The sequence below is a fragment of the Fukomys damarensis genome, unplaced genomic scaffold (assembly GCF_012274545.1).
Source record: "Fukomys damarensis isolate Sample0158 unplaced genomic scaffold, DMR_v1.0_HiC HiC_scaffold_13, whole genome shotgun sequence".
NCBI classification, from domain to species: domain Eukaryota; kingdom Metazoa; phylum Chordata; class Mammalia; order Rodentia; family Bathyergidae; genus Fukomys; species Fukomys damarensis.
In genome coordinates, this window is record NW_022900925.1 from 26,302,151 (window position 1) to 26,316,490 (window position 14,340).

Genomic DNA, 14,340 nt, shown 5'->3' on the forward strand with positions numbered 1-14,340 from the left:
AAAAAAAAAAAAAAAAAAAAAAAAAAAAAAAGAGAGAGAGAGAGAGAGAGAGAGACATAGAGAGAGAGAGAGAGAGAGAGAGAGAGACATAGATTCCCAAAATAGCATATGGTCTGTTTCTTAACCAACATACAGATTATAAAACTTTTTTAGTACTATATAAAGGATCACTCATTCAATAAAATCAATAATACATATAATACAAAAACATTTAAATTTTAATCCTAATTAGACTTCAACAACTAGGGTTAGCTTCCTTTAATTATATTCCATAATAAAAAAATGTTTTACCATATTCTCTCATTCAACAATATTTATGACCAAATATCAGAACAAGTTTTGCATTTGCTCTTCAAATTCTCAACAAATAACAAAAAAACAGGATCATGCCTGAAAACAATCCACTGTCTTTATATACACTTAATACATATATGATTTCCAGAAATTCTGGGGCAGTAAGTGTAATTTACCATACTGTATGAAGAAATTTGGTGCTGACTCGATTCACAAACTTAATTCTTTGCAAGATTCTGAGTGAAGCCAAATTGGACAAGAACCCAATCAAATTCAAGGGTTAGGTTCAATGTTCACCTCATGGGGAAATTTGATTCAATTCTCATCCAATTCAGATTGTGACCAGAATAGTGGAAAGAACATGGTTTGTGAATCAAGGTACCACTGTATGTCCCTGTTTCACAGAATCTCCACCAATATTTTTGTTTTGTTGAAAGAGGACATAGCCCACTCTTAATATTAAAAAATACTGGAAAAGATAATATGGAAAAAATTCAAGTAAAACAAATCATTTCTCTTGAGGGATGATGATGGCTCTCTTGGTGTTCTGTTTCATGATCAGGGTGTTAGTTGCAAAGTGAGGTCAGGTGGTAAAATTAATTGATCTAAACACTGACATATTTTTTATATATATATAGCACAATTCAATAAAATCTTTTATAAAACCAGTCATATTTTTTATTTTAATGAAGAATTACCTGTTGTCATAGAACCATAACAGGGCAATATCAACAAGCCATCTAGGGTGGTATCTTGAACATCATAATCATAATCAACAGATTCTGCCATTTGAAAAAGTAACTCACAACTTTTTTCAATTTCAAACTGGCCTGAAATGGGACAAAAAAATAATTTCAACAATTAAGCAGCAAAATTAACTTAAGGATAAAAGTCTAGATTAAATTTACTTTGGTCTAATAGTTATTTTAAATCCTGTATTTCATCTATAAGAGATAAATACATAAGTTGTACCTGCTTTTCATCTTGTTAACAAAGAATTTTAGGAAACTCACTACATTGTTCACAAAGGGGAAGCTAACCCAGAAGATACTGAAATTAAGTGTTGTTATGGTTAGAACTTTTGTGTCCTCCCAAAGTCTCATGTTCAAAGATGGGGCCTAGTTGAAAGGGGAAGGGCCAGGAATGTAGCTCAGCAGCACAGCACCTGCCAGGCAAGTGTGACGCCTTGAATGGGAATGTTTACATCATTGTATGCTGAAAGTATTTAACTTTCTTTTTTATTTTTATAGACTCACAGATGAGTTTGCCTTGAGTCTCAGAGCAATGTTACAACAGTTAAGACTTTGGTGACTCTTACAGATGGACTAAATGCATTTTGTATAATAAGATGGAGTAGCTTTATAAGGGTGAGGGGTGGAAAGTTATGATTTCATTCTAACAAGTGCTCCAAAAGTCTCACGTATTCACAGGTGTGGGCTGGCTGGAAGGAGCAGGTCACTGGGGGTATGACCTGAAACAGCACATTCTTGTCTCTGGCTCCTCTCCTTTCTTGGCTGATATTTAACAGTTCTAATTCTGACCTCTAATAGTCTATAATACACAGATTCCACACCTTATGTACTGCTACCACACAGTACCAACCTACCACTCAAAGAAGAAAGGAGCTCGTGGGATGATATCTTTTTGAAACAGAATTAATTAATCATTCAGATCACCAGATCCAGAACTGTTCTAGGCAGGTTAAGGTCTATGTAAAACAGACCAATAAAAAATACCTTACCACTTAATTTCTTTCTCCTAAAAGGCCAGTGTGTTTTATATGTATGTACTAACATGCCCAACATTTTTTTTTCTTTTTTGGGGGCGGGGTTTGAGACAGGGTCTCACTATGTAATTCAGGCTGCCTTTGAACTCACTATGTAGTCCAGGCTCACCTTGAGCTCACAGTAATCTTCCTGTGTCGGCCTCCTCAGTGTTGGGATTACAGGCATGCACCACCATGCCCAGTGATGCCTAACATCTTTTATATAAAATTATTCAGATAATCATAAAAAGGTCAGCTTCTGAGAAGAGCCCAGATGGCCCTACAGAGGTAACTCTACTCTGGTTGCACATTTCAACTTACAAATAGTAGGCAGTAGGTAGACACAGTAACCCATGCCTGTACTCCCCGCAACTTATGCTCTGAGGCAGGAGGACTGCTTGAGCCAAGAGTTCAAATGTAGCTTGCACAACAAAGTTAGGACCTTTCTCAAGACAAACAAAAATCCACAAATACTAGAGATTTTTAAACCTAGTATGGGATGCTCACCAGTCAGAAAAACCAAGATGTCTCCAGCCATTTCATTCAAATGGATGTCCATGGTCACTTTCACAATCTAACGCAACAAAAATAACCATAATATGTGAGTGGAAATACAGTAGTTCTCATACCTCTCTTTGCTCTTGCAAAACTACATTTGGTTCTCAAAAACCCTAGAACTCATGAAGACTAAAATAATAGAGAACAAACTACCCAATTAACAAGGATCACACAGATAAAAAAGAGAGAAAAAGGAAGGTAAGCAATACCGCTTGAATATATGCAGTATTTTCTCTGTCTCGTGGGCCAATCAAATTGCAGAATTTCTCTCTGACTGGATAAAGCCTTCCGGGTATATCAAATATGGGACAATTTCCAAAGAATGCAGAGAGCTTGGCTAATTCCATAGTTGCTGACATTACCACCACCTTTAAATGTTCCTTCCTATTAGGAGACTTCTCCTGAAATAGCTTCTTTAATAAGCCAAATAAAATGTCCTGAAAAGAAAAGTAAATTCTAGTAAGTCACAAGTGTGTCTATCACCTAACCTATTTTAAATACATGGCTTTCCTAACCAAGAATTCATATTTCAATAGACAAAATTTAAGTAAGAGGACGTAATTCTCTATATAGCAAAAGCTACCCTGAACAAGTACTATATGCTATCTGTTAATTTTTTAAAAAATTTAAATACTCACTGTAGTTAAAGTTCTCTCATGGGCTTCATCCAAAATAATAACACTGAATTTGGTAAGATTTGGATCTCCCAGAATATGTTTCAGTAAGCATCCATCAGTCATATATTTGATTGCCGTTTCCTAAAGTTTAAAGCAGAGTATATCAGTGTATAGCATCACAAAAATTAACCACTCTTTCAATTAAATTTTTTCTCAAAATGCAGACATTAAATGACTGAACCAATCTTCTAAAACTTAAAACAGTATAATAAGTAACTACATTTGGAAACATGTGATCTATACAGATGAAGAACTTATGTACTCTGGAATAAAGTAGCAAAAATCACCAGCAAGGTGAAATAAAGCAGTCAGTGGAAAATGGCAAGAAAACACAATGGCTTCAGGTGGACAACCAGTAGGAACAATAAGGAAATTGGATTCATCTCCTTCCTCAGCCACTGTTAGTGGATTCAGGGAAAAAGGTAGAAGAAATACTCAGTATACACATACTTCCTACTCGTTCTCTTCTCTTTCCTGCTCATTCTCACATTTAAAAAGAAAAAATGGTGTCACTTTACTAGGATAAAAACAAAGTAATTGTACCTTGGATACAAATGGTTAAAATGGTAATTTTTTTTCACTGAGTCTACTGGTACATTTTAGGTATACAGTACAGTTACATTCATCATTGGGATCTTGTACATTTAAAGGATGTATCTTGGTTCTCATTTTTTTCCCCATTCCCCTGCCCTCCCTTCACTCCCTCTATCCTCCCCTATTTACAAAGATTTTGTTTCCATTTTTTCCTTTTCTCATATTTTTTCTTTTCCCTTATTTCCTTTCCCCTACTCTTCCCCCTTCCCCTACACCCTCAGTCCTTTTCTTCCTATTTCGCATTATCAGTTATACAATTTGGATCTTATTTACACTTTTAGTTTTTCACACCAGAGAAACTATTCAGTATTTACACATTAAAACAGTAAATTTTGTTATATAAATGTTACAATAAAAATTTTTTTTAAATACAAAAGTAACCAACATGTCAATGACTTAAGGCTAAAAATATGAGACTCCTAGCTGGGCATGGTGGTGCACATCTGTAATCCCAGCACTCGCGAGGTTGAGGCAGGAGGATCTCTAGTGAGTTCAAGGCCAGCCTGGGCTACATAGCAAGCCCCTGTCTCAAAAGAAGTAAAGTAAAAAATAAATTAGAATATGAGACTCCTAAGAAAAATGAACATAACTGTCACAAACTATGAAGAGGAAGAAAATGGCAGAAAGATCAGATACTTCAAAGTTAAAGAATTAACAACAGTCCATCAAAAATTAATACAAACCTGGAGCTTTGTTTCTTTGAAATATATGTTAAAAATTTCTCTGTTTTTTCTGTCAGCTTATAGTACTTAAATGCAAACAAAATCTTTATATATGTGCTGGGAATTTGGGTCAGTGGTAGAGCACTTGCCTAGAATGTATGAAGCCCTGGATTTGCCCCAGCAACAGCCCCTCCATGACAAAAAAACTTTTCTACCTTAGAGCTGCAGTCATCAAAACGAACTTGATATCCTACTTTGGACCCCAAAGAACATTTCATTTCTTCAGCAACTCTCTGAGCAACTGATATGGCAGCTACTTTTCGTGGTTGAGTCACACCAATCATACCATGTTGTGAAAACCCTATCAAAACCAGAGGTGAAAAACACAACGTTAGCAGCTGCTTCTTTCTACTACAGATCAATTGTTTCCAGTCAGTCAATACAAACAGGTTGAATGCTTCCAAAAGTTACCCTGAAAGTTAACATACTATATGTTCCCACCATGCAAATTTAAGTACAGAAAAGTCCCCAACTTATAGACATTAAAGTTGCAAATTTTCACAGATACCAACAGACCTGGCAGATGTGAACAAATGACAGGAGTGCCTCACATGTCTGCTGGACAGTGTCACAGGTGTGCTGTTGTGTGCTTACCACACAGTGCAGCAAATTTTTTGTGTATTTGGGGTTTTTATGCTTTACATTGTACAAGTGTCAAAGGTGTGTGAGACTCACTTTGTTGAACTTACAAATGTTCTTTTGGAACAGAACTTGTGCATAAGTTGGGGACTTACCTTATTAATTAAAAATAAGAATACATATTCATAGCCATTCTAAGTGTTTACATTTTAATTTGGTTTGAGAGTTTCAGTGTTTTTTTTTCCAACTTCTCATTTTTTTTGCAACAAGATCTCACTCTATAATTCAGACTAGACTCAAACTTACAGCGATTCTCCTGCCTTAGCCTCCCAAGTGCTGGTATCACAGTCAAGCTTTTTTTTTTTCAACTTCTATCTAAACACTTAGTCTACAGAGTAACCCAAGAATTTTAGGCATCATTTTGCTTTTTTGACAGGATCTCACTATGTTACCCAGGCTGGCCTTGAACTCCTAAATTCAAGCAATCTACCTGCCTCAGCCTACCAAGTATCAGGGACTACAGATAGGCACAACCATACCTGGCTTAAACCAAGAATTTTTAAACCTAGGAATCCATAAAATTCCACACTTCCTAAAATAAATTTATCTTTGCCACAGAAGTAAAAGTAGATTTAAATATGCCATATTTTCTAGATTTTTGTAGGCAAAAATTATACCATTTAAACATCTTTGAAAATGAAGATGCATCTTTATAATTTATGGCACTTTTTTCTTAATAGTATACATACAGCCAGCTGTGGTGGCACACACCTGCAGTCCCAGTACTTGGGAGGCTGAGGCATATGGATTGCTGCAAGTTCGAGGCCAGCCTAGGCTACATAGTGAGCTCAAGGATAGCCTGAACTACAGAACAAGACCCTGTCTCAAAAAAATTTTTTTTAAGATTAAAAACAGTACATAAAATAGTGGTATATCTTGATAGCATCTTAGATTTGATGCATCAGAATTAATACAAATTAAGATATTTTATTTTTTGAAACATCTCTATATATTGCCCACGCTGACCCTGAACTCATTATATAATACCTGTTTGTCCTCAAACTCAACAATCCTCCTCCTTCACTGTCCCAAATGAGGAAACGTAATTTTTTTTTTTTTTTTTTTTTTTTTTGGTATTAGGGATCAAACTCAGGTCCTTGCGCTTGTGAGGCAGGCAGCAGCACTACTGAGCCAAATCCCTGGCCTGAAAATTAAAATTTTTAATGTGAATCATATTCAACACAATTTTGCTTTTTATCAAGTTCATGATAGAAAGTTTGGTCACACTGAAAGGAATAATACTTTACGGGTAATTTGTTAGTTGGCTCAGTGCTGGCAGAGTCAGGAATACATATTTACCTGATAATGCTTTGGAGAAAGAACCAAGAATTACTAACATCAACAAAAGATATCAACATATACCTTCCCTCTCAAAATTACTTCAATCCCAAATAGTTAATAGCCTACTACAAAATAGCCTTATTCTATAGAGGAAAGTTAACATCTACTCAGCATTCTATTATGATTATGGTGGTTAAAAGTGGAAACCGTTTATGATTTCAACTAATTTATGAACTGAAAATAAGGCCATAAAGAAGCAAATGGAACACAGGGAGAGTGCACAAAAAGAAGTGGAACTATAAAACAAATAATCTGTATTTATGCAGCACAGAACTACTACTATTAGGCCGAAATACTTCCAATATTATCCTAGAATAAAATTACCTGCTTCATATAGATATTTTGGGAGTTGAGTTGTTTTGCCACTTCCTGTATTTCCAGTAACAATAAGGAATGAATTGTCCCTCACAGCTTGAATAAGCTTTTTTCTTTGTTTCTGAATAGGAAAAGTTGGAGTAGTTCCTCCCTCTTGTGATGTGCATCCTTTCTCTTCTGTAACAACAGAAACACAATTGTGCAATTAAAAGGCCTATAAAGACATCTTACAATGTCTCAGAACTGAAAAAAAGATAATAGAATTCTAGGGCTAGAAGGGATCAATTTGTGATTTTTTTCAGTTAAATCACATAAGTACAATTAATAAGTAAAGGTTTATAAATTCAGAATAACTTTTCTAGTGAAATCTAACAACTTCAGTGTTTGTTAAAGCATAACAAAGTACAGTACTTGACAAAGTAGGTCTAGTATAAGGCAAAGAATGTGCATGCTTACCTACACCGAAGCACAAAACCCAATTTTATTAAGCAGATTAAAAACTGGGACACGGTAGAAAACTGAGTTGAATTAGAAGCCACCTGTGTTTGCTTCTGATTCATGGTTCAAGTTAGGTCCCTGTTCAGAGTGACTGATATCCCAGAAGGCCAAGTGGTGGGTAACCATGGAAACTGGCTCCTGGAAACTAGCTCCCTTCATACCATACCCAAAGGCAGGCTGGCGGCCCGAAGAAAAGGAGGGGGGGAGGAATGGGTAGAGAACAAAGGCTTTATGAGCCTGTTTAGTAGCAGAAAGCATTTCGAGATGGGGGTTCACTTTTTTGCCCCCAGCAAGGTTTGAACATAACTTAGGTTTGGGATCGTCCCCCTCTGAGCCAAAGTGCTCACTGAACACAAAGTTCGCCTCAGGCGTGGAGGACCAGGAAAGAGGCGCAGCTTCCTCCCCCTGCTACTCTGCCTGCCAAAGGCGTACTTTTATCCCTCCAAAACCCACTGCCATAACTCCCATTGGCTTCCGTAGCGTCCCGCGGACCGCACCTCTATCAGCGATGGATACAGCCGAAGGCCGCTCTTCCTGGAGCTCTCTTGACCGCTCACCCTCCTCCTGCCGCCTTGGCGCCCTGCCCGCGACGGCGGGAAACCGGGACATAGACCTGGCCCGGAGCGGAGGTGAGCACGTCCACGGATCTGAAAAGATGGGAGGGGAAGGGCGAAGACGCGCCCTGATGACGTCAAGGTGTTTACTTCCGCGTGTGCGACTCCCAGCGAGGGGAGGGGAAGCGGCTGAATGACTTGGAGCGAGGCTGCCGGAGAGCTGGCAGCCCCGCCCACCGAACGCGAGCCGAGGCCCCGCCCCCGGAGTTTCCCGCCCACTACCACGTGCACTCTGCCTCGTTCCGCGAAGCCATCCGTAGTCCCTGAAGGCCTCTCCCAGTTTTTCATTTTCAGCCCACAGGGCTCGAAGATAACCCTTTACTCTGCAGCCGTGGTAACTGCAGCCTATTCTACCTTAAAACGATATGATCATTTGCCAAGGAACTGGAGCCATCCTGCTATGTTGCCTGGTGCAATTCAGTGTCCTACTTCCCAATCTGAAATGACCTATTTTAAGACACAGTTACTGAATTACTGAGCTAAACTTCCAGTACTGTAGTTTCCAAAACTTAGGTCTCCCATGCTGTTTCCTTCCTAGAAATCCACATTTTAATTTATCTGCATGCTTTCCCTACTGTCCAACAAGACAGTAAAGTCCCACAAGAACCAGAACTTACAGCACACCCAAGGCCCTGAGTTCAATCTTCAGCACTACAAAAAGCAAAAGGAGATGAGAGGGAGAGAGACAGAGAGAGACGGAGACCTTTAGAACTCCACTATACACCCAGAAACCAACACAGATTCACAGTGAACAGTCAATATTTGTTGTGTGTAATTTGCTGTACAGAAGAATGAATAATTGATCTCCATAGGAATCAAGTTTGTTTTTAATAGATGTACATTCCTTGGAAACCATAATAGATAAAAAGTTGTGTTGAGTAATCTTTTTTAAAGGTACTTTGCAGAGTAGGTCTTTCTGTGACAGATCTTGCCAGTTTTGTAAATATTGTCAACAGTACCTGTATCAACACAATGGGAAAAGTGTTCCTCAGATCGTTCAACTGTTCCTGGTGTTAGAATTAAGCAAACCTTACGTACCAAAGAAGGCAGCTCCAAATTGTCACTTCATCATCAACCTAAGGTCCCTACTTTCTGACCAGACTTCAAAGATACCCTATAAGTCATAGACTCCAAGCCTTTGCTGTTTTTTTAAATATACTGTGCCAATTCCTTTCAAATGGGACTTACCAACGACCCCTAATGTGTGTAGATTTACCAGATTTTGAATGATATCAAATCAAGTACAACTTCCTAACATCCTGAGTACTGCAGGGATATAGATCTGGTAATAAGATAATATGTTAGGTTTATCTCATGCATTAAGGGCAGCTCCCAACCTTCTGGATTGTGTTAATAATTCAAAATATTACAAAGCAGTGAAAAAACAAAAATATTCTTGTATGAGAGGCAAGGAAGATACTGATGATCTAAATATTTCAATACTGGGAAAACTATCAATAACACAATAAAGTCACTCTCAGAAATTAGCAGAAGTATTTCAGACCAATGATTGTTACCATTTACTGAGTAGTTAGTAATCAAATACTTAATGTAAATCATCTCTTTTATTCCTCACAAAAAAACTCAGAGGAAGGTTATTACTGTTTCTAATTTTCACACATGAAAAACGAGCCTTAGAAATTTGGCCCTGGTGACAAAACAGTGAGCTAAGGGAACCAGGTTTGAGTCACACTACTAATGACTGTACTGTAATGGGAAATGGAATTATCTGGATCTTGTGATCTAAATAATGTATTTTCTCCCATGTAACTCATAGAACTAACTCCATTTTTATGAGAACCATCTAGAAAAATCCAGAATAAAACCTGCAACCCAGGAATGAAGGAAAACAAAAATGCAAAACTCAAATGGTGTTTAATGTTGTAATTTTTACAATCAAGGATGTTTAACACATGTTACCACTAGTGACCATATGCTCCAGGCTGTTCCAAATGGAAAGATTAACAATTGTTTCCTGCCCAGTGAGCTTACAAATTACAATGGCAAGCAAGACACAGACTAAAAATAGAAAATGCATGGGTTGGATTTGGAAGAAAGGCCAGTGTCCCTAACCATAGTAAATCTAGTTCTTATTATCTTGGGATCACAAGAGAAATCTGAAGAAATGATATTTAAAGAAGTGTAAGAGTCTGAATTGCACAGTGCTGCTAATTGCTTTGTGAGCAGTCTCAAAATGTTCTCGAATCCAGGCAACTCTCAAAAAGAGAAAGGGGACTCAATGTCAAACCTTTATAAAAACCAAGTAGAATTATTTTCATCTTCAGGAAAGAAAGTATAGGGCTACTGTTGTGATGATTAAAAGTAATTTATGGAGCAGAAAAGACAATTATCAAAGATAGTAACACAATAATGTCAAGAAAGTTAAAAGCACTAGACAAGTGATATGTAGAAACCTAATAACAGTGAGAAATGGTTTCAAAGTGCACGGATTTTTTTAACCCATGGAGCTGGCCATAACAAGAGCTGTTTTGGTAAGGAGAAGCTTACAGAAATCAGACAAAAAAGAAAATCAGAGATCAATCTGAAAATGTACTTAATGTATTTGCAGATGTCTGGTTGGAATCCATGAAGGTATATGAAAGGGAGAGAAAAGAATAACTGGGAAAGGAGCTAAAGGTGTAGGGAAGGTGTGATGTATAGGGGAAGAACAAAAAGGGAAAAGAAAAAAATGTGAGAGAATGAAAAGACGAAAATAAAGTGTTTGTAGATGGGGAGGGGAGGAGGGGGTGAAGGGAGGTCAGAGGTAAAGGGAAAAAATGGGAATCAAGACTTGCCATGTAAAGGTACATGATCCCAACAATGAATGTAACTGTACTGTATCCCTAAAAGTACCAATAAACTCAATAAAATTAAAAAAAAAGAATAACTGGAAAAAGATGTTGCTGCTACAATGTATATTTATAATATTAAGTGTATATTAAGAAAAAATGTAGTCAATGAAATTATTGGGATGCAATTAAAAGATGCACTTAAGGGCTTGGGATTTAGCTCAGCAGCACAGCACCTGCCTGGCAAGCGTGAGGATCCTAAATTCAATCCTAGGTACCCCCCCCAAAAAAAAAGATGCACTTAAGAGAATTGAAACATAAGCATTGATAAAGGACTTCTAGTTCACAGTTTCAGAAAGGACACAGGATTAAAGGCAAATGAACTTTTAGTCGAGATTGGTATTGTAAGATTGCATTTGTGGAAAAATGTATACCCTGAAATATAAATCTAATAGTTTCTCTGTGTTTTCCTCCCTTTTCTCTATCTCGGCAGTAAACCATGGACTCTTCTTCCATGACCCTCACCAGAGCAGAAACAAGATCCAAGGACACTGTAGACCATGGGGCCAAACTCAAACCTTCTGAGCTTGCTGGAAGCGCTGGTAACTTCCTCTCCCTGGTGGAGAATGCTGGAGCTTGGAGAAGGCACAGAGAGGAGAGGGTGTAATCAGAAAGGAAGGATCGGGAGAAGGAAGAAAGCCCTCAAGAGGGCGAGAAGAAGAGGATTTTTGCTTAGAAAATTTTAATGCATGCACCAAATCTTTAACAAATATTTGAAACTCTCATTAATCTACTGGTAAAGCCTCTACCAAATGAAACCTCCATGTTTCCTCTAGCTTCCTATTTATTCAACAATTTATTCAACAACGTATTTATTCAACAAATATTCAAATGTGCAACTATTATAGGCACCCTTTTAGCAGGGAAACATTATTTCCATAGGGAAGCATTAAAATAGAGGTAGGTCATCCATGGTTTATTACCTTCAGTGAGTCTACACAAGGAGGTAAGACACTTTGAGGATGAAAATCTAGCTGGAATGAACGGGTAAGGCTTCATAGAATTAGTGGCATTTGAACTGAGCTTTGAAAGTTGGGAAGATTCTGTTAAGTGCTCAGGAATAAGTCTAGCTAAAGCAAATTTCCAAAAGGCACTAGTGGAGTGATCAAGATATTATTAGTTATGAATTTTTTGTTTGGTTTTGTGAGACTCCCCAGTGCTTGGATTAAAGGTGTGGGCCACTGTGCCTGGCTAATAATGAACTATTGAGAAACATGCAAAATTTATGTTCTATCTCTAGTTGTGGTCTCTGTAAATCTTTCAGTTGCCTGAAGGTGGCAAGCTGGGTTTATCTGAGAAACTGCAATATCAACATTATTTGATGAAAATGAAACAGTACTATTTCTCTAGAAAAAGAAAAATTTTCATCAAAATTTAGTTCATAAAATCAAAAAAGGAAAAAGATAGAAACATAAGTAATCATTTAAACATTACACATAGCCGATACTTGTTAAGACACATGGGTTTTATTAGCAACTATTTTTCATTTTAATATTTTTATTTTTATTGTCTTTATTGATTTCTCAGTTAAATTTTATAAGAGAACAAAGGAGCTTATGCTTATGTTACCATTAAAATCAATGATAAACATTGTGAAGAGTCTGCCGTGTGTGGTGGCGCACACCTGTAATCCCAGGACTCGGGAGGCTGAGGCAGGAGGATCAATGTGAGTTCAAGATCAGCCTGGGCTACATAGTGAGTTCTAGGTCAGTCTCAACTAGAGACCCTGTCCTAAAAAACCAAAACAAACAAACAAACAAACAAAAAACCTTGTGAAGAGTCTTTTAGAGGTACTCAGGTTTATTGAGACATAATTTCCAAATAGTATTGTTTTGTTGTATAGTTTTATGAATTTGGACAAGTGCATCTGACTGTGTAGCCACCACGTTAATTAAGATAGAAAACTCTTTCATGATTCTGACAAATTCCCTTGTTCCTCTTTGTGGTTGATCCATTCCTTCACCTCCAGACCCAGACAACCACAAATTTACTGTATTTTCTGTCTCTATAGTTGGCCTCTCGCAAGACGTCATATGCATGAATTCATAAATACAGTGCGTGCTCTTTTGCTGTCTGACTTTTACTCTGCATAACTGCTTCGAGATTCATCTGTGTTTTAGTGTGTATCAGCAGCTTAATTCTTTTCGTTGAGTAATATTTCAGTGTCTAGATATACTACAGTTTATTAATTCATTAGTTGAGAGATATTTATGTTGCTTCCAGATTTTGGTGACTATGCATAAAGATACTATAAACATTCATATAGAGGCTTCTGAGAAGGCCATAAGTCTTTGCTTCCCTTAAGTAAATACCTAGGAGTGAAAATGGATGTTTATATTTGTAAGAAATTGATATGGGCTGGGAATGTAGGTAAATGGTAGAGTGCTTGCCTGGCATGCGTGAAGTCCTGGGATCATACCCCAGTATGAAAAGAAAAGAATCAGTCAGGCTTGGTGGTGCATGCCTGTAATTCCAACACTCTGGGATGCTGCGTCAGGAGGATCTCAAGCCCAGCTTAGAACCTGACCCTGTTCAAAATGAAAAATAAATAAAAGGCCTGGGAATGTAGCTCAGTTCAAAGGCTTGTTTCAATCCCAAGTACCACAATGAATGAATGAATGAATGAATAGACAAATAAATATCTGGATGATCCGACCTTGCTTGATACATCAAAACATAAATATATTTCATGAAATACAAGAAAGAAGCTGGGCACAGCGGTGCACCACTTACAATCCCAGCTACACAGAAGGCAAATAGGAGCAAGTTCAAGGCCAGCCTGGGCATCTTAACAAGACTTTGTTTCAAAATAAAATAAAGAAGGGTGTGGTGATGTAGCTCAGTGGACGCTTGCTTGTCATGTGTGAGGGCCTAGGTTCAACCCTCAGAACCACCAAAAAATAAAAAATAAAATTACCAGTGAAAGAGAAATCCCCAGATGCCAGAAAGAAAAACAGAATGTAAATCCGCAAGAAAAGGCTGAGATTCTGGGGGGATAGCCTCCTATGAAGACATGTCAGGGTACAAGGAAGTCCCATAGAGTGAATTTGACATGAGCTTACAGCAAAACTATACACTATATCATATGAAGAAATAAACCATCATGAGCAAGATCAGGAAACCCAACAAACAGGAAAATTGTACTTCTACAAACTAGAAATAATAGGAAAATCTGAAAAAGATTATCAAATAAGTGTTTCAATTATTACATTATTTCACTTTCACATTATTAAAAATGTAAAACACTGGCTGATCCACCGCAGGAAGGAGAACCACGCCTGTTCCCGACCCAGCAGCCATCGCTCAAGCACCGGGAAGGTAGCCGCGCAGGTGCCCCTGAACCCCCATAACCCTCCCCCTGCACTCTCAGACCTCCTGAGTGTGCCAGTCTTTGGACCCACTCTGCAAAGACAGAGGTGGTCATCAAGGGTATTTTTCTGAGTTCCCAACTTTGAACATCTTTAAAGAAAGGGC

The 14,340-nt window shown here is 37.7% G+C and overlaps 1 protein-coding gene across 1 annotated transcript in view; it reads right to left on the reverse strand.

Annotated features, from left to right (window-relative positions):
• The window catches only part of Dhx40 (DEAH-box helicase 40), a 36,444-nt gene extending 28,336 nt beyond the window's left edge, over positions 1-8,108 (reverse strand). Inside the window, exons 1-7 of the mRNA XM_010626718.3 lie at positions 7,901-8,108; positions 6,915-7,082; positions 4,766-4,911; positions 3,256-3,375; positions 2,827-3,054; positions 2,567-2,633; positions 993-1,124 (exon numbers count right to left, since the gene is read on the reverse strand). Of these exons, the coding sequence (XP_010625020.1) occupies positions 993-1,124; positions 2,567-2,633; positions 2,827-3,054; positions 3,256-3,375; positions 4,766-4,911; positions 6,915-7,082; positions 7,901-8,012 (973 nt within the window). The 5' untranslated portion in view covers positions 8,013-8,108. The remainder of the gene's footprint in view (positions 1-992; positions 1,125-2,566; positions 2,634-2,826; positions 3,055-3,255; positions 3,376-4,765; positions 4,912-6,914; positions 7,083-7,900) is intronic.
• Positions 8,109-14,340: the final 6,232 nt, after the last annotated feature.